Source organism: Thermobia domestica, chromosome 17 (genome assembly GCF_964235325.1).
Source record: "Thermobia domestica chromosome 17, izTheDome1.hap1.1, whole genome shotgun sequence".
Classification (NCBI taxonomy): Eukaryota; Metazoa; Arthropoda; class Insecta; order Zygentoma; family Lepismatidae; genus Thermobia; species Thermobia domestica.
Genome location: NC_137470.1, coordinates 110144515 through 110170627, shown reverse-complemented (window position 1 = coordinate 110170627; position 26113 = coordinate 110144515). Strand labels below are relative to the sequence as shown.

Genomic DNA, 26113 nt, shown 5'->3' with positions numbered 1-26113 from the left:
TGTATCAGTCTTTCTCTCTGTGTAGTCCTGTAATTGCAGCATAATGGGAAAAGCAAAAGACCTTTCACCGAGTAAAATGGAAGTTAACAAAATACTTCTGGTGGAAATAAGATATACACGGCAATACATTGCTAGTAGAGTTGGGATAGAACAAAAATCTGTGAGCAGAATCTGTTGAAGTGAACAAGAGCCAAAATAGGGTTGTGAAGTGTGGGCGAAAACCAAAACAATCACTAAGAGGTATCAGAAAACTGAAAAGATTGACTCTGGGAAACAGAAGTGCAACTTCTAATTGACTTAAGCATAAAAATGACTGAGTATGGCGCAGACATTTGTCCTTAAAGTGTTCGAAGGATTCTTTGTGTCGAGGGAATAAAAGCACACGGTCAAGAAAGAAAATAAAAATTAGAGTCTACTCCAATCATGGTAAAGAAGCACCTCGAATGCGCACGAGGCCTACAATACTGGACTGCTGACGATTGGAGAATAGTGCGTTTTAGTGATGAATCATGTATCTTTGTGTCTGATGAGTGTTCACAATATGTGCGACGTTGGCCTGGGAGGAATTCAAGTTGGAATGTATTTAACACACCGTGAAGCATCCTATTTCAGTCATGGTCTGGGGTGTGACATCTTTCTTCGGGCCTGGAAGACTGTATATAATAGAGAGCACGACCAATACACAAGGACGCCGATTTCTCTGTAAATTTGGGGGGGGGGGGGCATTCAGATGCAGAAGGTATATATATGAGGATTTTAATACAAATTGCATTCAAATTATGCCAAATATTGTATATTCATAAATACAATAGAGGCCACATTAGCTTTGGGGGGGCCTGGGCCCCCGGCCCCCAGGATCGGCGCCCTTGCCAATACCTACAAGTTCAAGAAAACCTGCTTTCCCAGATTGCACTCTGGTTTGATGACGTACAATTCATCTTTATGCATGATGGAGTCCCACGCCACCGGGCCAAAGCTATGACAAAATTCTTCGTGGACAACGAAATTAGTGTTCTTCCGTGGCCAGGCACTAGTCCTGATATGAACCCGATTGAAAACCTTTGGAGCTTCATGAAAAAAAAGTTAGAGAAGAAGCACATTAGAATCGAACTTCAATTGATCAAGGAGATCAACAATTCGTGGTATCACGATGCTGAATTAAAGGCAAAATGTGCTAAACTCGTACATAGGATAACACGATGGATCAAAGACTTAATAAAGAATAAGGATTTCATAAGAAATATTAATTTTTGTGTGAGAGATAATTTTCTTGTAAGTATTCCATTTCATTTTTTGTTTCCAATTTGGACATACACACTTTATAGTAATTATATTTGAATGTTACCTACGCATTTGTTTTATTGATATGGAAAAGCATATGCCACACCCACTAGATATTAGGACAGAGTTACAAAGTAGTAATTTGGACTATTTTCTCAAGTAATATTGTAAGAACAGTAAAATATTCAGAAACTGAATGTTGAGTCTGATAATTTGAATATGTCTGTATATGGATTCTTTTTGGATCAGGGTCCACAAAATTTTTTAGCGGCCCCTAAATCGAGTTTTGATATTTTTTACGGAATAAGTACATAATACTGAGTAAATTGTTAGTTTTGTTTGACTACACTATGTGTAGTTCTCAAAATATGGGGCGTACAAGAAAATGTTTGATTGAATGAAATACATTGAATTTTTTGGATCACTTACCACAACATTTTTAAACGGCCCCTAAATCAGGTTTTCATATTTTTTACAGAATAAGCAGATCATACTGAGTATATTGTTACTTTTGGTTTGGATACACTATATGTAGTTTTCAAAATATGGGGCGTACAAGAAAATGTTTGATTGAATGAAATATATTGAATTTTTTGGATCAGGGGCCACAAAATTTTTGAACGGCCCGTAAATCAAGTTTTTTTTTCTTTTTTTCCGGTATAAGCACATCATATTGAGTAAATTGTTAGTTTTGGTTTGGTTACACTGTGTGTAGTTCTCAAGATATAAGGCCTACAAGAAAATTTTTGCCTTAAATATATTGGATCTTTTGATCCAAAAATTGGAATAAAGACGACAGTTTATATTGCTTGAGCGTAGAATTGGAGTTAGCGTTCCTTTTAGCAGCGAGGCCATGTAGGATGTGAACCTACAGCTTATCATGGAGATCGCATGAGCTCCTGCCGGGGGTAGTTTATATTGCAAAAGTGAAGATATTCATTTTCGTATAAAATTAAATTAATTAATTTAAAAAAAAGTAAATGTATTGGAATTTTAAGACCTAACGTTAATGATAAACTTAACATTTCAAATCGAATGAGAGACTGAGAAATCTCTAAGCTACAGTAAGGAATAGAGAAAATGAGAATTTGTGGGAAATTTTTAGTTCTGTACTTGGCAGTGACGAAAGTAGAATTTATGATGTCACGAGTTGATGTGGATGTTGTTCGAGAATGGAAACTGGGCTTGCATGTAGTTTCGTGATTTATCGGGCATGACGGTTTATCGACTTGGTCTGGGCTGCCAAGTCTCTTTTGGCGGGCACCTCGAGCTTTTACCCTTTGAATCTCAGGATGGACCCTCAGGGGATCTGTACTTGGGCAGAACTTGGGGAAAGTTTTAAGATAGATTTTCAGGGACTCTCTGTTATCTGATGTTTTCACTTCTAAACAAACTGTCATCTCTTTTTTTCTCTCCCTTTCTTTAAAGTTCAAACATATAACTATTTAAGCAACCGAAAAGCTTTAAGGTTCAAAAATCAGTAATGAATGTTTTAGCTTTAACTCTCAAACAGTTTAATGCATTAATAAAAATATATTGTTTTTCTTTGAGTTTACAAATTTGGTATTAAGTTTTAAAGAAACTCTACTGAAACAAGTGCAGCGAACTTACTTGATCGGTGTTTTATGTTTGTTTATCTGTTCCACGATAACTCTCTTGAAACTTATCCGGTTTCGATGCAATCTGGTTTGTGCCTTCCTTCAAATTGTAGAAATAATCCTATTGTTTAGAGTTGCATTAAGAATACTGGCATATAATGTGATAAAATCTGTCTCAGGTTATAAGTTTGAACATACACGTGCAAGATAATTTTATACTATAAACGACATAAAGATCACTCGATTACAAAACGTAATGGGCCTTATGCAGAGTCGTTCTGATGCGTAAATAGTGCCATAGTAAAGAGTTCGACTTACATATATTTCCTGTAGTAGTCAGGCCTTTAGTATGACGCTAATCTTACATCAAAACGACTCTGCATAAGGCGGAGTATATATATTTTTAGGGCATTGTGGTAAAGTCCACAGCTTCAGGTTAAAATCTGTAAGAATCAAAGGGTGAATTTACCTTCCTCTCTAATTGAAAAGAAAGATATTCCTCGATAATTTTCGTTTAAAAAGGTTCGATTTTATTGTAATATATTGCGCATTTTCTTTTAGGTTTCTCAATTGTCTTCTCTGTGTAAAGTTAAAATGAGTAAGGAATAAAATAGCGGAATTTCTTCCCCTATTTGATTAGTTTTACGATAACTTTCATAAACTGTCACTGCCCGTGTATTCATAGTGTCTGATGAAGGCAGAATGGATAGTTGGTGAAACTGTTACACGTTAATATTTCTTACAATAAACTATTGTTTTGCTCAGCGAGTATTTTAAATCAGACTTTCGTAAAAGTCATTCGCTTTTTATGCATTAATATGTATATTTTATTTTACTCTTACAGCAGTCTCCTGTGCTTGGAACTGTAGGATAGGTTGCTTCTCTCAAATTCCTCCCCCGATTCAGAAATATGATACACTACACATTTTGTAAATATATTAGATTTTCATGGAATATTCCACGTATTTTCTCAGCTCTCATAAACATTCCCACTACTTGGATTTAAAATGAATCGTGAACTAGAGAGTGAATTGACCTCTTCTTCCTGGGTTCAAAAGATACGTTCTGAGATACATTTCAGAAAAAAAAAGTAGGTTCGATTTTTTTGCTTAATATTTTCAACCACCTCAATTGCTTCGAGTTGAAATGTGACAATAGTTAGATGATGCATTTTACCTTATTTTAAATAAAATAGTTTCAGTGAAAATTTATTAAAAACTTACATTTTTAAAGAGCATAGTGTGTGTTTTGTTGGAAATTAAAACGAAATTAAATCTTTAAGTTTAACGTCGCACGATTATGCCCTTCAGGCTAAGGAAGACGGTGGTTAAGGCAAGTGAATGATGAAGGAAGCAATTGTAGAATGAAAATGTGGGAGTTCCTCGAGAAAATTCACGGACACGATGTATTGGAGTCTCGATACTTACTGTTATTGTTTGGGATTAAAGGGGGTCTATTGCTTCAACAATACAAAAAACTATTAGTATTATTATACCCTGTTTGCAGCTATTGCATAATCTAAAAATAGCTGCAAACAAAGCTTTTCCTAGTTGAATAGTAAATATAATTCATCCCTTCACAACCGAAATTTCTCTCGTATTGTAGTATATCTATTTTGAACAGCAGCTTGTTTATATTTCGATTAATCATGTGCTCTATTTTATTCATAATTTTAGGCCTGATTCAACGTGGTCCTAGAGCTGAAGCAGAATGGACGAATGCGAAAGGTATGTAACGATTTTTGTTTAATCACAAAGTAAAATCAAGAGAATTGTTCGCTTCTATTAAATACAAAATTCAAAGATGTGGGGAAAGAATACTGTAGTCATAATTACAACAATTTTATTTCTCTTATATTAGAATCACGCTAATGAAACTTATGATATTGTAATGTTATTATGTCCGTTTGTCAGTTACTCCATAAGACAACTCATGAATGAGAGCGAATTTTTGAATTATGTATTCCTACAATAGAAAATTAGAGCTATTATCTCTGTTAAACTCGCTATGGTAACAGTGACTTTAAAGTTGGCTATTAATATCATGTTTAAAATTTATAACTGCCTAGCTTCTATGGAATCTGCATAATAACAGAAATGTTGGTTGCCTATAATAAAGGATGCACATATTTCTTTCTGCAAAATGTTAATTAATTCTTATTAGGATCAATAGACGTTGTAAATCTTATAAAATGTTGTAACGTTGATACGTCCGTCCATAATTGCACATGATATCTCTTGGACAGAAGCGATGTTTTGCCAATAGATAGCTGAGCAATTATTTCGGCTGAGTTTGTTACTGGTGTCAGTCTGTTAACATCTTAACGGGTAACGGCTACTTTAACGGTTTACCTGTATTCCGTTTAAAATTTATAACTACCTAGCTTCTGTGCAACCTGCAAAGGAACAACGAAATGTTGGTTGCCTATAATAAAGGATACACGATGTTTCTTACTGCAACATGTTCGTTAATTCTTCTTAGGATCAATAAATCTAGTAGATCGTATCATATTGTAATGTAATGTGTCACTCCACACGGTAACTCTTGAACCAAAACGATATCTAGAGGACGAATTGTCTTTTTTTCAATAGACAGCTACAGAGATTCCCTCTGCTGAGTTCGTTCCCTCTGCTAATGCAATCGTTCCGTTAACATCTTAACGGGTAACGGTGACTTAAACGATGCCTATCCATATCAATTCATTCATAAATGTATTTTCGCTTAGTACAAATATCTAAACCTGAAAACATTTAAGAGTTACGTGTTACATAAACATCTAGGTGAAAATATTTAGATATTTTAAACCTTATTACTGTACAAATGCAGGTCCATTTATTCATATACGTATGTACATTTCGTGTGATTCTCTTTACTGTATTTGGCAGAGTTTGCACTAATCCATGATGTAGTTGCAGAAATGTACTACTATTTGTTGTAGCTTTCAGTGATAGTTCGAAGTGAATATACACTCTGTATACCTAATTTAGTTAATAGACAACCTATCTTCTCCAGTCTTTCCATTGGGACGCGTTTGACCACCCATCGTATAGGCCGGATCTTTTTCCCGAGCGGTTCTTGTGTCTTCTTACACCTTAAAAAACTCCCTGTCCATTAAGCATTTTAGTAATGATGAACAATTGCACACGGATTGAGTATACTGGTTCCACTCCCAGGCAGCTGACTGTTACAACATCGTAATACATAAGTTTATCCTACAATATGATAAGTGCCTAAATTTCAGTGGAAAATATGCTGAAAGGTATTGTCACTTGTGCTGTATCCGTGGCAATAAATGCCTCAAGGTCACTGAGTCTTTTTTGTGTTTACCACTCTAAGGAAACTTACTTTCTGGACACTCCTCGTATACTTAGAAAACTAACTTAGGAGGGAACCGAAATGAAAGAGTGCCAAGTAAGTTTCTGGTAGACAACATCGTGCCCGTGGGCTTTCTCGGGGTACTCCCGTTTCCATTTTCATTCCACCAATTCCTCTATCATTGTTCACTGTCTTAACCATTCGTTTCTTTTAACCTAGGGACATAATCGTGGGACGTTAAACTGAAATATTTATTATTTCGAAATGAAAAAGGTAAAGGGGCACTGGTGATTTCAGAAGGGACCATGCTTTTCCCAGGGGAAAATATAAGGTCTTTGTATTATTTCAACGTGAGGAGCCGCTAAGAGAGTATTTTACGGCAATATACTTGAACTATAATCTGCTCTCAATCTATTGTTGTTACAAACTAGGTGGAGCGGGGTTGGCTCAGTGATAGAGGGCTCACCTCTGGGTGTGGGGTCCCTGGTTCAATTGGAATTCCTACCAAGTGGGTGTTGTGGTAGGAAAATACTATGTGCGTGGTTTTCTCGGGAAATTTCCGGTTTCATCCCACTTTTTTTTTTCATTCGACCATTTCATTCATTTCTCATCATCACCATCTCCTTCAGCCTCAGTGCATAATCATTGAACGTCAAGCAAGAAAACTGCAAACTAGGTAATGTCTTGGTTGTTACAACAGATAATATTGTGATTCTGGCCCTAGGGATGAGCATGTTACTCTCTTTGATGGGTACGTAGGGACAGGCACTTATCCCTGTTGCCCCCTTTGATGGGCGGAATGGGCCAATCTTATGAATGATTCTGATCCTATAGCCATCACGATCTATGGACGAGCTTTCATACTTACCAGATATGTACCCCTAGTGGTTCATTTGGGTAAGTATGAAAGCGAACCAATCCTGCACTGCGCTCTAATTGGTGAGGTGACTTTCATCCCTATATTATTGATTGGTTTTAGCTCCATGCAGTGGGCAATCATTGGAAATCTTCAAAAGAAGTATGTGCCGTATTGCTTCGGACTCAAATATATTTATTTAAATAGAAATTATCACGCAAGACTTTTTTCTATAAAAGGGGGTAATATCACATATTCATTCTCGATAAACTTTAATCCCAAGCAGGTGAAAAATTTGGAAGCCGCAAAAAAATTCAGCCGTAACCAATAGGAATAATTGGTATGGCCTATAGAAAATATTCACTATGTTTTTTTTTTTTTTTAATTAAATAATTTCACATAGTTTATACTAGAAACATGTTTGTTCACACACTATTGACTGTGGAATTCAAATGTCTCAGGACTCGAACAACGAAAAATTCGAGCAAGCTTTTTTCCGGAATCCGAACTCCTAGCACGTTATTAATATGGCCACAGATAAGAATACAGACAGCAGAAACACCAGAAATGCACTTTCTGATGTTATTATGGAATCGCTTCTGTGACTCGTGATTTGCTATCATGACTCGCTTCCAAGCAGTAATCTATCTTCTTCTCAGCTTGCACATGCGTCATTGTGGTTCATTTTTAAACTAAATACATGTTTTTATGGTTTTATTATTTTTAATTTTCATTTTTGTCTAAATGTTATTATTTCTTAATATTTTACCTTAAAATCTAGTGTGTACATTGCTAAGTTCATTTGAAAATTGGGTTTGTGGGATCCAGAAACTTCCCAACCTTTCCAAAAGGACCCTTTACCTTAGCCTCTCAATGGGCCCAATCAACTTCCTTTTCAGTTTGATACTATACGATAATTTTGATTGTTAAATAAATAATAAAAATAAATTAACCGCGCTATGAAAGCATGAATGACGTAACAGATAAAACCACACTGTTGCAGGTAAGAGTACTCTGTACTTTAGATGAAAAAAAATCTTTGAAACTGTCGACTATGTGTATTCTGTTCGAAAGTTGTTAATACCTGCTTTTCGACAAGAACTTACGTTACCGAGTGTCAACGAATTCTTCTCCCAAAGGGATCGCCGATTTGAAAAGCTGTGAGCAGGATCCAGAATTTTTAATGAGTTTTCAATCTACTTGTGGACATTTCATGTGTTTTTATTTAGAAAGAAATTATTTTTGTTAAATAAAATTCTTAGTTCCATGTAATTGCTTAATAATAATGATAATGTTAACGATAATAATATTATTATTATTATTATTATTATTATTAATAATAATAATAATAATAATAATAATAATAATAATAATAATAATAATGTGCAATTTTTGTACAATATGAACAAGTCGTGAGTGTCGAGATGGAATATCCGACATTACAAAACAAAAGTTTCTTATTGCTCTATACATTTGCCGTGCCTCTATGAATGTAGAAAGAGGGAAAATGGCTTGTGACAGTTTCATAGCCCGTGGGGGTGGAGACATGCAGCTTTAGTTACGCTACTGTTTACCAGTATGCCGCGTTGAACTGTCCCTGTGTTTTACGTGTAGTGTATAACAAGATGGCAATCACAAAGTCTGATTATTCGTTCTAACCCAATTAACTGAAATTCATCTCTGTTCACGGTTCCTTATCTTGAAATAACAGCTGGTAATGATTATACTTGCTATCATGAAATTTTCCGCCAGTAGAGGTGTGGAAAAGACATATTTAGTGACAAGAAAAAGAGTCGTAGATCGATTTGACGATAACTCATATATGAAAACAGTGCTTGGCATTCCTCTTCTCTCGTACGCATGCAGCATGTGTTCTCCGAAAAGGGAGAGAAAGACTGAAAGGTCAGAGGTTATGAAAATTTGTGTAAATATTCCTTGCGGACTGAGAAACCTACCAGTGCAGAGTTTTGTGTTATTCGAGCGTTTTGCATGTAAGCGCAGATGCGGCGGACGTGACACGCACGCTTGAAATTTCTCGCCTGATTGACCTCCCACTCCAGGGCGGATGGAGAATACAGGATTTTGCTGTATTAATGTATAAACAATTCGATTCGTCCTTATGGAATTAATATTGTTAATCTATGTGCCTTGAAATTTCAATCGTCCGTGAGGAAATTGGAGAAAATCTTCTCATTTAGTTGGTATCAATGTATTCACTTGGATATTTAATCGCGTGGTTAATACAGAGATTATTTTAGATTGATATCATGTACCATATTGTCTCATTCATTCGTGCACTCGCAATAGAATATTTTTTGAAACTATTGTTACAATGGTAAGATAATCTTACCAATTCTACCGTTAATAGAACACACCTAGAACTGATGTGGGTCAATGAAAACTTGACCCATGACCCACTCTGACCGCCATGACCAACTTTGACCCACCACCCACTATGATTCATTCTGACCCACCACCCACCAGAACCCATAGTCATCAACTCTGACCCATGATCCACGCCCTCCTCTTCACTGACTAAAGAGTTTACACGTGCAATAAGACAAGGCTGTAAGAAAATATCACTAATCAGAGTTTGAACTTCTACTCTCAATCGCTAAAGCACCGCTCTGTTACAATACCGGTGGATCTGATCTTTACGATATAAAATGATAAAGTGTTTGTCATGGGTCATATTACAATGAATTTCAATTTAATTATTGTATAAAATTATTTCCTTGTTGAATTACAGATACTTTTCAGTGGAAAATAGGATGAAATTTGGACGTCTAAAATCAAGGTAAAGTAGTCCAACCAGTGGTCGAAGTGAGACGGTATGCGGTGGTATGCCATACCGCCTCTGGTTTTTCAGTGATGAAGGCATACCGTCTCCAGAGATGGAGTGGGTCGGTGGGTCAGTGGGTCAAGTGGATCAAGTTTTCTGAGTGGGTCGTGGGTCTGACTCACTGCGACCCACCACCCAACATGACCCACCGTGAACCACCACTATCCACTGCGACCCACCACCCATCATGACCCACTGCGACCCACCGACTCAGTCTGATCTACCGACCCACTCTGCTCACTGCATTGTAGACAGTATCTTCTGAAGACTGGTAAAGTCTTCGTTTTACTTTCAAGACCTTCATTTCCCTTCCTTTTCCATTTGTTTCTGTCTACTTACCGGAGGGGAGTATATCTAAGTGAAAAAAGAACTTCAGGCACTTTTGGATATTGATATTTGTAATTGCAATAATAGCAATATAGCTTATACTACTGCTTGGCTTTCGAGACCTGTGAGTTTTTAGAGGAGCTAACTACTGGAAAAAATAAATTTTTGAATCACTGTAATATATAAATTATTATATAAAAATTGAATGTAACTATGTGTGCCTGATCATCACGGTCAAATTGCGAAGTCCAATGAAATTACTTTTGGTATATATTTAGGCCTTAATCCAAACTGGGATGTTATATTGCTTTCATTATAATACATAATATCCTAATAATATCGGTAGTGAGGATCCGAATTTTTGCGAAAAAAAATGAGTATCTCGCAAGCCGTTCAACTTACCGAGCTGAAATTCAGTGTATTAACTCTTTATTGAAAATAAACAGAATGTGTCCTAGCATTTTTAAAAATTCTCCTTTATGGAGGGGGCACTTTCTATATATGGAAAATTGGTAGTGAGTTGGTTTGTAAAAATGACTGAAAACGATTGATATTACTTAAGAAAAAAAAATCAGAAACAAAAAATACAGTGCTTTGCTTCATAAATCCATTGCTTTCTACTATAATAATTGCTGAAGCTTATGTTTATTATATGGAGCGCTTACAGCACAGGGCAATCAACCCATAAAGTTGTGAGAAAAATAGGCATAAAATTTGTACTGTAAGCTTAATTACACGGAAATTTTAAGTTTGGATTGTACACATAATTATATAAAAAAATTGCTTTTTTTCCTTTACGTTGGCCTACTTAGCTTGATTTGCGACTTTCAAATTTCAACATTTTTTCCACTGAAAAGTATCGATAATTAATCAAGGAAATAATTATACTATGATAATTTAATTGAAATTCATCGTAATTTGACGTATGGCAAACAGCAGTGTGGTGATTGAAGTTGAAGAAGGAGGGAAATTCCAATTCACCTCCAAACACTTTCCAGGAACCTCGTTTCCTTTCGGTTTCTAGACGGGGTAGGAAACTTGGTAATGACATCAAACCTTCATGTGTAATTACAAAAATTAAATTTATAAACAAATAAGAAACCATCAGTTTATTAGGCTTTAATTGATAATTTATGCACAAGATTCCCCATCGAAGGCGTGGTAGATGAAGTTTCTGTTCTCCATGAGTCGACATTGCCAACTGACATGGTCGATATGGAAAAGATGTATGGTGATAGAGAGATTATACTTCTTGCTGAGTATTTCAAAACTGACCGAGAAAAATCGTTATCAGACTTAAGTCTAACAAGCAGATTGTCGATGAGGAGTTGCAGAATCGGGTAGAACTATTGTCAATTTCCACGACAGTGTGCGAACGGGGATTACCCTTTATGAATTTACAGATGACTGATATTAGAAATAGATTAAGTGCTCAAACATTGTCTAACTTGTTGCTCATAAATGTTAATGGCTAGACAAGCTTAAAGTAGACGAGCTAGTTATTTTTTAGCTGAAGGACGGACATCATTCCGCTGCGGATATTTTAACACGAAAAAGTTCTGGAGGCCAACAGGAAATAAACCCGATTTCAGATTTGTTTTAAGGTGGCAAATTACGAGTTACGGAAAATGTATACTTCTATTAGTAATGGCTTATTTGTGTTATTCAACATTGTATCTAATTTTTAATAAGTCTCTTCTTTGCTTTTTATAAACTACTTTGAATAAATATTATGCATATTTGTAACTTAAATTTAACATGGTGTTTAGTGATTACACAAATTACAATTATGAGCATACTTTATGGAGATACTCTCACAGGGGGTACCCGAGCACCTTTATAGACTATGAAAAACTGATTTTTCAAGTCTTTTATGAGAAAAATACTGTGAACTGAGAGACCTTAACCTTTTCCATATTGTACAGGGGTATTTTCCTTTAAATAGAAGTTTCTTTTGGAATGCGTTTAGAAATTAACATTTGCAAGAATACTCTCTTAGTACAAGTATATTTGAGGCACACACTAATTTCCCCCCACCTCGAAGTGCTTCAATTTCCTCACTGATAAACACTTTACCATTTGATATTGTAAAGGTCAGATCCACCGTTATTGTAACAGAGTGGTGCTGAGAGCGATTGATTAGTAATTGCAACTCCGATTAGTGACAATTTCACAGTCTTGTTTTATTACAAGTTTAAACTCTTTAGTCAGTACAGAAGAGGCCGTGGATCGTGTTCAGAGTTGATAACGATAGATTTTTGTCAGTCAGAGTAGGTTACAGTGGATGAGAGTGGTTCATGGTAGGTGGTGGGTCACAGTAGGTCCCGGTGGGTGGTGTGTCGTGGGTCAGAGTGGGTCATGGTGGGTGGTGGGTCAGTGGTTCGTGGGTCACGATGGGTGGTGGGTGAAGTTTTCATTGACCCACGCCAACTCTGACCGTCTCTGGTTTTTTAATGATTAAAACATACCGTCACTGGAAAGTAGATGCTAAATACCTTTAACAAATCAATTTTATAGACAGTAATTAACGATTAGCTTTGCACGTAAAAAGATTGAATTTCTTATGTATATATAATTTCTAAGTTGACAACACCGACATTTTTATTATCTTTTTCCTACTTTTTGTTTTTAAAATGAGACGTCTTAAAAGAAGTTCACCTAATTTATATTTTGATGTCCATATAGAATTATTTGCTTTTTATGTATGTGTGTATGTTTTCTTGCCTTAATGCATGTAAATGTCGTGTTTTGAGCATGGGTGGATGAAGGGCATGTCTGCTGTGGGGGGGCGGATCTTCCGGGGGTTTGGAATAACCCACAGTCGAGTGGAGAGACCAGAAGTTTTTCCACAGGAAATTGTTAATATCGTCATTCGGTTTTTGAGCATTATCGTGTACACTTGTCTATAATATAACATAAAGGGAATATTTTTTTATTGTTTTGTTTTCAGAAATTCTTGGTGGGGATCAAAGTCTTTCAATATCCCCTCCCCGTTACTACAGAGAAACTCTCGAATGGGTTTGAGTTACAGGGTGTCTACTGATACTGGAAATACTAGAAATACTTGAATTATACTGGAATTTAATTTTGATTCTGGAAATACTGGAAATATACTGGAATTTTGATCCACATACTGAAAAAAATCATGAAACTGGTAATTTGTCAACAATTCTTTTTATTTTTTGTAATTCTTTTAATAGCGGGGCCGCGGTGGCTCAGTGGTAGAGCGTTCACCTCTGGTGCTTGGGGTCCCGGGTTTGATCCCAACCCCCGCCAAGTGAACTTTGTGGTGGACAAACACCGTGTGCGTGGGTTTTCTCGGGGTTCTCCCGTTTCCTCCCACTTTCTTCATTCCAGCATTTCATTCATTATTCATTATCACCGTCTCCTTTAGCCTAACCGGCATAACCGTGGGACGTAAAACTCAAAGATTTCATTTCATTTTTCTTTTAATAGCCTTACAAACAATTCTGTGTCCATTGAGATTGTAATTTTTTACAAAGCAAGAATTGTATACATTTTGTAATTAGACATTTAAAGCAATGCGTGGAGTGGAGAGCTGTGAGGAGAGTTGGGAGGCCCTTACAAAAAGGTTAAAAAATCATTGTATTTCAAAAAAATCAAGGCTAACTAAATTTATTAAAAATAAAATATTTGATGGTAAAACAATTACAAACCTGAAATCATCAAGAGTGTGATTATTCCTAAATAACTTTTAAAAAAATCATTAGTTTAGGTATTGGAATTTTTCTGATAATTATACTGAATATACTGGAACTTTGAAAATGAAACTCGATAAACACCCTGGTTATTATGTAAATAGAAATGCAATCTTTTAGACAACATACCTTCACTGCATTTCAACAGTTAGATAGCCGGTATGTCCAGACAAAATCGTAGTTAAACATATCGTCTTTGCTTTTTTTCACTTCGAACACTAAGTCCAACATAAAAAAGTGTAAAATTCGACTGTATCTCGAAATTCAAGTAGTAAGTCCTATTGCTGTTATTACAATTATAGAAATATCAATATTCAATATATTCAATATACGCTGCTGAAGTCGTCTGCTGTGAATTTTACTGGGTGCAGCCATATTGGTTACAAACAAACTGATGCTAGGGTGGTTGCTAAGGCCGTTTCAATGGCGTTGTATTGAAACTGCTGAGTCGTGTGAAATATTCTCAATATAGTGTTGACGAACAACATAAATGTGTATGCTGAAATGTTTGATTTAACGAATAGCAGTGAACATATTTACTTTATGCGCATATAAAACCTACATTTTATCATATAAATCAAAATTAGTCTACATTTTATTTACTGCAATCGCGATAACTTACTGGACAACAAGCGAGTGACAATTCTATGTTTGTATATGAGCGTTCCTTAATAATAATTTTGGATTGAGTTTAATTTAAATTACATAAAATTGTATGCTATATACTTTTGCCATATTGTTTGTTTAGCTTCAGTGAAAGTGTTTAATATGGAAGAAAGTTGATTTTTGTTTTAAATTAGTGATCAGATATTCGGAGCGAAAGAGTATAGCGCTAGAATAACCAATGTGTTTTGTACCATACAATTACGAATACTTGATCTCAGAAACTTAACATCTCTTTGTGGAAATAGTTTCCTAATTTATTCTTCATTCTTTTGTTAGCAGGTGTTCATTCCTTGCTTGGCTCTGATAAAGTTGAAACTCGTCACCAGAAAGAATCATTTCTCTAAATCTTCTATCTAATGTCCTAATCTTGTCTGAATTATTAATTTCTTTGCGTCTGCCACGACCGGCGTACAGATTTGTAACATGCCAGCATGCACATGTATTAAAACTCATAAGGAAAACACGTACTAACTTACGCTGGATAGTCACTTCACGTAACACAGCATTTATGATAATTCGGGGCATCTTGAAGCTTGAGCGCTCGTAAGGATGCATCTGTAAGGAGTAGGCAGTTCAGTGAAGTTGGATATGTGTAAAGAAAGAAAGACAGGTACGAAAAGCATACACGAACTTGGACTAGTAATCACAAGTGGATTTGGGCAAGGTTCTAGAACACAGGCCCTCGTTTCCATAGAACTGCGCACAATTTTTGTTAAAACATATGAATGAATCATTTAACATGAAGCAAAACAGAGACTATTTAGTGATTTGAGATGTTTTTTCATTGCAATTTCCGGTAAGTAGCAACAGGTTTGGAAGTCCGCCTAGTTTAATGAATTGTTCGTAAACAGTGGCGTCGATAGGGGGTGCGCAAGAACTCCAAAAGTAGACTTTTGCACTATCTTTCTGTATGTAGGCCTATGTGTTTATTGAAATTAGTGTTTGAGATAAACGTTTCAAAAAGAAGATAAAATCTATTGAAATATGTTTTACTGATGTTATCCTGTAAAAAAAAAGTTGCGGGTTTTCCGCCTTTTTGAATAAATAGCCCTTGTCCAGTGCAATTACGACAAAAATCGATGAAACTTAAAGATTTTTTAAATGATTAAAGCCGTTAGAATATGTTATATGTATTGATATTATACTAAAATAGTCCCAAAACTATAGTTGCTGGTTTCCCGCCATTTTAAATAAGCAGTACGCCATTCAGAAATTTTTCCCAGCAGTTAGTTTCTGCCTTATGGGTCCTAAGCCAATAGATATAAATGTATCATTTTTCTATTATACTTCTAAACAGGTCACTTCTTCTAATCACTTTCTAATCACTTCTTCTAATCACTAATCATTATACTTCTAATCACTTTATCTGCGTTGGCGTTACCAAAATTTCAGTGTACCTTAAAGTTTTATCTATTAGTGCTTGAAAATATAAATTTAGGAAAAAATAAAAATGGTGATTTAAACAAGGGATTAATTATTTAAAAATGAAGGAAAATATGCTTACTGGAGGTATTTGAGGTGCGTTTTGCATCCTATTTACATCAAATAACATCATATTCTGTTTCATGATCTTTACTATTTCGCTATACGCACTAGCTTTTATAATTGTGCTTAGATTCTTGTGCGCATCTATTAAACTGCTTAACTTAAAAGTATTGTAGTTATAAAATGGAAGATAATATACACTGATCACCAGTTGAATTATAGACACCTACTTAATAGCGTGTAACACCACCTTTCGCTTTGATAACGGAGGCTACTCGCCGCGGCATGGACTCCACGAGGCACCTGAAGTTTTGTTGTGGAATCTCAATCCATAACTGCTGCAAAGTCTCCCACATAGCTTACAGGTTAGTTCTAAGGGGGTCCACAGCCGAAGGCGTCGTTCCGTGGCGTCCCAGACGTGTTAGATCGGATTGAGGTCCGATGATCGTTTTGCGAGATCAGAGGAGTGCTCATCAAACCAGTCTGCTGCAATCCTAGACCGGTGGTCCGGCGCATTGATCTGCTGCAAAATGAGTTCACCAACTGGATGTAGCACCCGAGCAAATGACATGACATGGTCGTTCAAAATATCGCGGTAGCGTTTACCTTTGAGGGACTGTATTGCACGTGTTAAGGGATCCATTTCACTCCACATAAACAGGCCCCAGATGAGAATACCACAACCACCGGCCTGCTGTCACGATGGATCCATTTCCTCTTGCAGTTTGCGACGCACCCTTACCGGTTCATCGGTATGTACCAATATGAAACTGTCCAGGAAACCTTTTCCCACATTTCCACGGTTCAGGGACAGTGTTCCTTTGCCCATGTTAGACGTTGTTTCCTGTGTTGTGCTGTTAGGGATACTCACGTGGGTCGATGGCTCCTATACCTCATGGCGAGCAGGTGGTTGGTAATTGTGTGGTTGCTGACACGGCGTTGTTGTCTTGCATCGAACCTCTCCGCGATTTGACGCACTGTGGCCTGTCTATCGGCTGTTACGATGAGGGCCACTCAGCGTCTACCCGTGTCGTCGTCGACACGCCCCTTACCGCGGCAGTTTGCCGTGTAGGTTCGGTTTTACCGAAAGCCAGGCAGTCACGGTACATCCTTGACACAGTTGCCTTTGAATATCCGAGTGCCGCAGCCACTTCTAAATCGAGCCACCCAGTCGTCTGACCCCTACGATTTGACCACGATCAAGTGAACTCAGGTCCTTTGTCTTGCCCGTCACACACTACACTGACACGGATACCGATAGAGGAATTGCACGGCAGTGGTAACCCTCACGGTGCTTTTCATTCACATGCACTGGTGGAGCATCTGCAGGTTGGTTTCTGCAACTGTCCTGCTGTCTCTAACTCAACTGGTGATAAGCGTATATGGCAAAGTAAAAATCCTTGCGACGATAAATGAACTTGAATAAGGTTCTAAATATACCAGTGTACTTTACAACGAGATTGTATATCTAATCTACAAATTACTTCCATTTTCTTGTAGTTATTTTGAGCAACGGTGCTTAAAAGTGCACAATTTGTTAATAATAATAAGAAGAAAATGTAGAATATATGTTGATTTTATATAGATAATCATGTAATGTTAGTTGTTGAAAAGAAGATAGGTACTTGTCTGTTGTTGCTATGGCAATAGAATAAATATTCATGAAATAAGAAGAATAAAAGTCAGTTGTGTCAAACATTTAATGTGCTTGATTTTCAAGATATTTAATATATATTGCAATTACAGGTAACCATTAAGGTGTTTAATCGTATATACCAATTTAGTGGTTCGAACTGTGGGCTATAAATGTAACAAGAAAAAAATATAAAATATAACGTTACAACTTTGAGACTAAGTTTTCTCGATGGCGTTTTGCTATTGAATGTCCACAATTTTCATTAACTTCCTTCTCAAAGAAGTTGGTTTTGCTGACAGCTTCATCATCACTTCCTTCATCTGCACCTTCAATTAAAGTAGTGCTATTACCACAACCGGGTACACTACTCTGCCCACAAAGTGATGTACAATCTAGCTCTCTTCTTTTACACCCACGATTGTTTCCACAGTTTCATGCTGTTTCATTTGTGTATCGCCTGCCAGTTGCATTCTATAAACTTTAACAACTCTTCTGGAACAGGTTGTTCAAATGATGTTACAGAAAGAAGGCAATCACCACAAATTCTCCAGTCCCGTTCAATTGGAGTCATCTCTTGATTTTTCCACAGCTGAACTCAATAGAACACATGGAGACTCTGGCGCTTTCCACCAGCTGTTGTTGGAGATAGTACTGCTAAGTTGAAAGAGTCACTAATGCGTTTTTTGGATATAATATTTCTGTACATGCATAATCTTGTACAATCCAGAGTTTCTTTCTCTGCACATCTATATAACGCTAGGAATATTTTTTTCTCAAGCAGCTGCCACATCATCAGCAGATGTGTTGGGGTTGTTGAAAACATCCATTTCTCGACGCAGTTCTTCATTTTTTCCTAGTATTTTGCACGCAACTTTCTTTCCTTTACTATGTGGAGCAGAAGTTTTATCACAACCAGTAAAGGCATGCAGAAATAAAATGGAGTTCTCCATAAAACCTAATGCTCTCTGAAGTTTGGTACTGCTGCATATCTTATGTGGTGTCTTGGATCCAGGAATAAACATGTAAATCTCAGCTGTTGCGAGTGCAGTAGCAAGTTAGACAAAAGTAAACACTCATGAATATTCATGAGTGTCGATAATTTTGACATTTTAGCAGTTCCTAATGCACGTTTTAAAAAAAATGGATACACCCTTTTTTCCGCATATTAATGACACACAATGTATGCAGGTGCAGCCGGAGGTAACATGACACATAATAAATGTTTCCGGTGAAAAGAAATGTTAATTGGACAAGCAGAATACAGAAAAAACCTTTCGGAAATAAAATATGCAGATCACACACGTAGAACAAGGTAATATATTGTTGGATTCATTAATATGCAGCACATGTAACGCGGCAGCTGCTGGAGAATATTTTAGAAATTTTGATCGTTGGAAAGAGTGAAAGAAAGCACTGGAAACTTCCAGATCTTTTTTAAATTTATTATTGTTGGAATAGGGGAAAGAACACACTCGAAACTTCTGGAAAGATTGAAGGGTATAAAAAATACTGATGCATTTGCATGATGTGTACATTTAGAAAGAATACAGCAGGAACATCAAGTGTTAAGTTTGCGAAGAAGATATTTTACTACTAGGAGAGACTGGAAGATTGGTAAGTAATAACGTTGTAGTTTTCTTGTAGTATACTTGTTTACTTTTATATGGGAAAGGGCCATATTGTAATTGTCTGAAGTATAAGGGGATGGAACTGTTTGGTTTTATCGGGAATTGATTGCGGATTTTTCGGCATTGAAAATGATATGACTCGGTGTACTTTTATGGAATTATAACGTGACTAAGATATAGTATAATGTAATATGGAGGGTACAGGGAATCAACATTAATGATTGCACCGGGAATCGAATTACTATTCTCCCACGTGGAGAACCGTACGCTAAATATTTTTGCTTGCAGTGCGAACTTGGTACTTATACATAGCTATGAATTGTGTAAGACATAACAGGTATATATAAATTATATTGTACAGGAAGTTAGCAGAATGCGCCCCGGGAATCGAACCAGGACTCTTCCACGTGGAGAACCGTACGCTAAATATTTTTGCTTGCAGTGCGAACTTGGTACTTATACATAGCTATGAATTGTGTAAGATATAACAGGTATATATATAGTATATTGTACAGAAAGTTAGCAGAATGCGCCCCCGGGAATCGAGCCAGGGCTCTTCCACGTGAAAAGCCGTACGACAAACATTTTGCTTAGCAGATGTTGTTACTTATATGTAGCTATGAAATGTGTATGACATAACAGGTATATATAAATTATATTGTACAGAAAATTAGCAGAATGCGCCCCCCGGGAATCGAACCAGAGCTTTCCCACGTGAAAAGCCGTACGACAAACATTTTGCTTAGCAGATGTTGTTACTTGCATGTAACTATGAATTGTGTAAGACGTATAACTGGTATTTAGAAAGTATATGGTAAGAATTATTATTATTATTATTGTAAAATGTTGTGTTTTGTTTCATAAACGCTAGTGTAACAATGAGGTTATATGGCGACAGAACGTTTAACGTTACCGCAGATTGAACTTAAGGGTTTTTCATGTTGAAAGCTAAGGCAATAAAAAGAGACCCGAGATTGTTTGAACATATTACCCAGGATGAAATGTAGTAGTGAAGTTAAAAGGGAAACTTTATACTTATATTTGTAATTGGAAATCGTAATACATCAAATAACTAATTCTTAATTCTTTTATTGTTTTTAGGTGGTGAAGGAAATAAAAAATCTTAATAGAAACACTGGAGAACAAACCTTATTTTCCTGAATTGTTTGCTGTTGAAATATAGCGGTGTTTTTAGTGAAAAGGAGTTATAGATTGGTTTTAAAACATGGATTCAATGAAACCGTTGGATCTTAGTACAAGAGGTGAAAGTGATTTTACAGAATTGTCATCTTTGCAGGGAACAGAGGTTTTATTCCAACCGGTGGTGATTTCGCACTTTCCAACACTGGAAACAGAAGTTACCCCGGCCAACTTGGATGTATTATCGGGAACAGAATTTTCATCTCAACCGGTGGTGAGCCCGCAACCTCCGCCACTGGAAACAGAAGTTTTCCCGTTACTTGATGTTGAAAACGAAATAGAAGAATATCCCCCTACACCTTCACCAACAGTGAGTAATTCCCCGGTGCAGAATTGGGAGTTGGAAGAATTTTTGAAGTTACCATGTGAGTGTACTGTGGAACGGACATCATTGGATTGTATAAAAGAGTGTATAATATATTGGAAACCAGACGATATTTGTATTTGTATTGCATGCGGTTTTTTGGAAGGTGGACAGTTAAAGCATGATTGTTTGATGTTGGATACGGAATGTCTTGAACGAAAAGCTATAGAAACCATAACAAAACTTGAGGTTCGTAAAGAATTATTATCAATTTACAGAAAAAAGCATGGACATTTGTTTTTGATTACATGGAACTTTATTGAACGTTTCCGAGATCTTGTGTGTGACTTTGAATACAGACCCACTCTATTAAAAATTTTACTAGAAAAAGATTTTGGGAAGTATAGTGATATGGTGTAAAAAATGTACAAGAAGAATGTACAAAAGTACGTTAAAAGTAAGCTTAGTGTGAGTAAAAGATTTTTATATTGAAGCAGAGTGTAGAATATATTGCCAATAACAATAAGACAAATATATATTTTGCATTTATGTATTTTATTATAATGGAATATAAGTTTATGGAGTATATTTGGAAAATAATAGAACACACATCATGATGTTATATTAACGAATTGTTTCTTGGAAAAGATTTATTTTGTATTGCCTTGAAACATTATTAAACAGAGAATTCGAATAAAATATTATTTGATTGTAATATAAGACACAGAATGCATAGAACACTTTATTAAATGTAAGGGGAAAAAATGTGTTTTACACATGCGCAGAAGCTTTTATTGTAGGTATATAAATAGATGTATCACACTTGAAAAAGTATTCATTTGATTTGTTTTTGCTGAAGAGCAGAAAAATGAGTAACATGGAGACTGTTTATGTTTCACCTAGAGAAAAAGAAATTCAGCGTGAAAACGAAAAACCTATACTGTTAATTCACCCGTCTGACCCCGATTTGCCAGATGAATTACGTGATAAAGTGAGAATCATATATCCATCGCAAGAAATAGAAGAAGTGTATTATTTTAGACGCTATAATAGATATAATGATGAAATACTCCCGGAAAGTGATGATGATGACAGTGTTTTAAATATTAACTGTTTTGAACTGGAAGCTAATGACTGCGAGTGTACTAGTGAAACTATTAGTAATACATGTGTTATACAATTATTTAATGAGTACACACCAAATTCAGTATTATTATGTGCAGCATGTGTTGAACACAATGAAAATGAAAAAGATCACAACTGTTTGCTGCAGTATGATTACGAATTATTACAAAAGGTGTGGACGATCTTAATTAAACGTGAAATGAGAGAGAAAATCTATAAACTTTATTTAAAGAAGCATTTTAAGGTTATAATATTAAGAACACTTATACTTTGGAGAAAAAATTTAATCTGGTATATGAATACATTACAGAGTGTGATTGTTATATCAAAGAAATAGTAGAAATGTTTTTAGAGAAAGATAAACAATTATTTAATTCTGTAAATGAACACTGAGACACTGTAGCATATGCATTTGATTGTGTATGAATAGAAGAACATATTTAACCTCATATATATATATATATTAGGGCTAAATACTTTGATGTAAGTTGAGAAATTACAAATTGTTACAGAGAATTGAACTGTTATCTATATTATTTTATAAATGGATCAATTTGTAGTATTGTAATATTAAGAATTTAATAGATTACAAACATTGGACTAACACATGTAAATAACAGTTAGAGCTAAAATACTGAATTACTGGCAACTGAATTGTCAGTGAGAGTAATGTATTTTAAAGAAATAAACTGATATTAGAAAAAAATAATCTTAGTTGTTTGTATGCTATATGAAGAAACTAGTGTTTAAGAAGAATATGGTAGGAAACTGAAACTATTTAATACTTTATTTTAGATTTTTAGAGACATTACCAACGTAAGTAAATGATGAACTATTGTCGATTGAACGGGAATTACTGAGGTTGATACCTTGTGTTTAGTTTATGATATGAAGACTTTAACATTCTTGTTTACACAGTTACTTTTAAATGAATACTACATATAATCTTGTATGCAGAATGGATTGAATTAAGGGCATACTTACGCGAGGGATTCATTGGATGCGGACCACATTTAAAACTTTATAACCCAACAAACATTTCAACACTTTGTTAAGAGAATTATGGTTGCAGTAGGAGAGAAATGTGTGATATACTGTAGAAAACTCGATGTTACAGTACCCTTGTACTCTTTATGTCTTATAAAAAGAAGTTAGTGTACTCTTTTGCTGAGAATATAGATGACAATATTGTAAAATTACGTGCCGTTTTATTGCAACTAGAATAATGTTACTTCAAAAATGCTTAAACGCAGTTACTGTTAATGCAGAATCCACCCTCCAACAATTTTCAGGATGTGCAGACCCTTACTTGGTATATGATTTTAAAAAGAATAAACATTGTACGGTAACCTCTTGAAACTTGTAGACCCACAGTGAAGTATAGTTGGATATGGGGGAGGGCACGGTGACTCAGAGGTAGAAGAGATTTTGATGTTTGTGATTTAAAAACCGAGCAAGTGAACTTTGTGGTGGACAACATCTCTTTTTCCTGGTACTTCCATTTCCTACATTTATTTATTGGCTTAAATAGCTTATCCGATCTTTCTCTCTTGTAATAGAATCATTGCAAGGCTATGATCATACCTTATAATTATTATTAAATAATCCTTATTGAAGGTTTAATTTACTTCATGATTTCTTTGGAACAATAAAAATTTTTTGCTTGACATGGATTGTTTTCTCAGGGAGGAAATGTTAGAATCATGAGAACTTGCTTACATGCTGTGTGCCAAACATAATAAGCCCTTGGCGGGCTAAGATCGAACCATGGACCCATCACGCGCCAGAGGTGAACGATTTGAAGGCGATGAAGAATATTTTATAATCCCACAGTAGTATTAATAATTGTTTGAGATTCTTAGTATACTATGTGATACACAGGTTACACGAATTTTATTTTGTTCTTTTTGAACTAATGTTTAAGAGGACCAGAAGGATAGATTTCAAGAACCACCTATGGTTCAAGGATTACAGTTTTAATTTTACAGCTTTATACACATTCATTCAAAATTATATGGCCATTAGATGGTTGTATAAGATTCTTGTTGGACTTGATTTGATTTGAGTTTAACGTCTCTTTTCATCAGCGAAGCTATATGAGACGTGGACCTACTGATTAACGTGGAATCCGAACCACATGAGCTCCCGCCGGGAATCGAACCTGGGTAGACTTTTGTTGGAATAAATGTTTTCGCTGGAACCTTTTTTTTAAATTTAATGTAAAACTTTAAACATAATGAAGAAAATAGGAACATACTGAGGTGAAATAAACTTGAAAACTCCCACCGTGCAAAAGAATTAAGGAAAACAGCCTCTGTTTTCAAGCTGAGACTATCCATGGTTGAGATTGACCACGAAATATAACGATTATTTTTCTCAGATGATGAGTTTGTATGCTTATGCCAGTAGCTAAAACTGGAAAAGTGAACCAGGTAGTGTTTGCAAAATGTATCTCCTCACGTCCAAGTCTATCAATTCGCTGACGACACAGCATTTCTAACAACGGCTCGTACTATCCAACGTATCAACAGACTAATGCAGCCAGCCATCAACACATTTGTCCACTGGTGTGACTTAATCTCAGAACATGTGCAATTGTGATGGACAAAAATTCCATGGGTAGTGGGGCTGGTGAACAACAACAACAACTTCACGAAACATCTGTTGGTATTAAAATTAACGATACATGAACTTTCAAAAGACGAAATGTTTATTTATCTGGACTGTTAATACTTTTTTGAAATTTCATCGGAATAAGCATTCAACTTAAACTATAATAAACGAACGAACTATCTAGTTGCATTATAGGAGGGCGATACAGGTGTGGATGAAAAGTTTATGTATTGATTTTTGAATACGAGTTGTGTGCGAGTAATTCAATTTTATTTAACTTTTAATATTAGAGATTATTTTATACGACCATTTAATATTTTATTATTTCTTATACATATTCGCTTTCATCATTTGTCCATTGTAATGTTAGTAGAAAAAAATGTTTTATTTAACAACATGAGCACGAAAACCTACAAGAAAAATATTAGACAACATTCATAATTATCACTGTACGGAATACTTCTTTAAATGGAAACAGTTTGATCCATTGGTAGAGTGCACCCATCTGGCACGAAGATCCCTAGTTCAATCCCAAGACCGTGACAATTTGTGATGGACAACACCCTGTGGATATTCTCGGGGTTCTCCATTTCCTACCACTTTCTTCATATTCAATATTTTTACAATCATTAACCATTCAACGTTGCCTACTTGTAAAATTTCTCGAGTAGATGAGTATATAAGACTCATGACAGAACAAAATGTTTTCTCTTTGCTCTCAAGCCAGAAAAAAAGCAGAAACTCATATCTACTTGCCAGAATAAGTGTTTTCGCTTTGCTCTCAAGCCAGAAAAGAAGAAACTCGTATCCACGAAACTTGTGAAATTTGGCGAGTAGATATGAGTTTCTGCTTTTTTTCTGGCTTGAGAGCAAAGGGAAAACATTTTGTTCTGTCATGAGTCTTATATACTCATCTACTCGAGAAATTTTACAAGTAGGCAACGTTGAATGGTTAATGATTGTAAAAATATTGAATATGAAGAAAGTGGTAGGAAATGGAGAACCCCGAGAATATCCACAGGGTGTTGTCCATCACAAATTGTCACGGTCTTGGGATTGAACTAGGTATCTTCGTGCCAGATGGGTGCACTCTACCAATGGATCAAACTGTTTCCATTTAAAGAAGTATTCCGTACAGTGATAATTATGAATGTTGTCTAATATTTTTCTTGTAGGTTTCCGTGCTCATGTTGTTAAATAAAACATTTTTTTCTACTAACATTACAATGGACAAATGATGAAAGCGAATATGTATAAGAAATAATAAAATATTAAATGGTCGTATAAAATAATCTCTAATATTAAAAGTTAAATAAAATTGAATTACTCGCACACAACTCGTATTCAAAAATCAATACATAAACTTTTCATCCACACCTGTATCGCCCTCCTATAATGCAACTAGATAGTTCGTTCGTTTATTATAGTTTAAGTTGAATGCTTGTTCCGATGAAATTTCAAAAAAGTATTAACAGTCCAGATAAATAAACATTTCGTCTTTTGAAAGTTCATGTATCG

General features: G+C 35.6%; 1 protein-coding gene across 1 annotated transcript in view; it reads left to right on the top strand.

The window, feature by feature from the left end:
• Positions 1 to 26113, top strand: part of LOC145674282 (uncharacterized) — a gene marked incomplete in the record, with an annotated part of 853005 nt that overhangs the window by 203377 nt on the left and 623515 nt on the right. Inside the window, 1 exon segment of the mRNA XM_081744136.1 lies at positions 4556 to 4606. Coding sequence (XP_081600262.1) covers positions 4556 to 4606 — 51 coding nt within the window.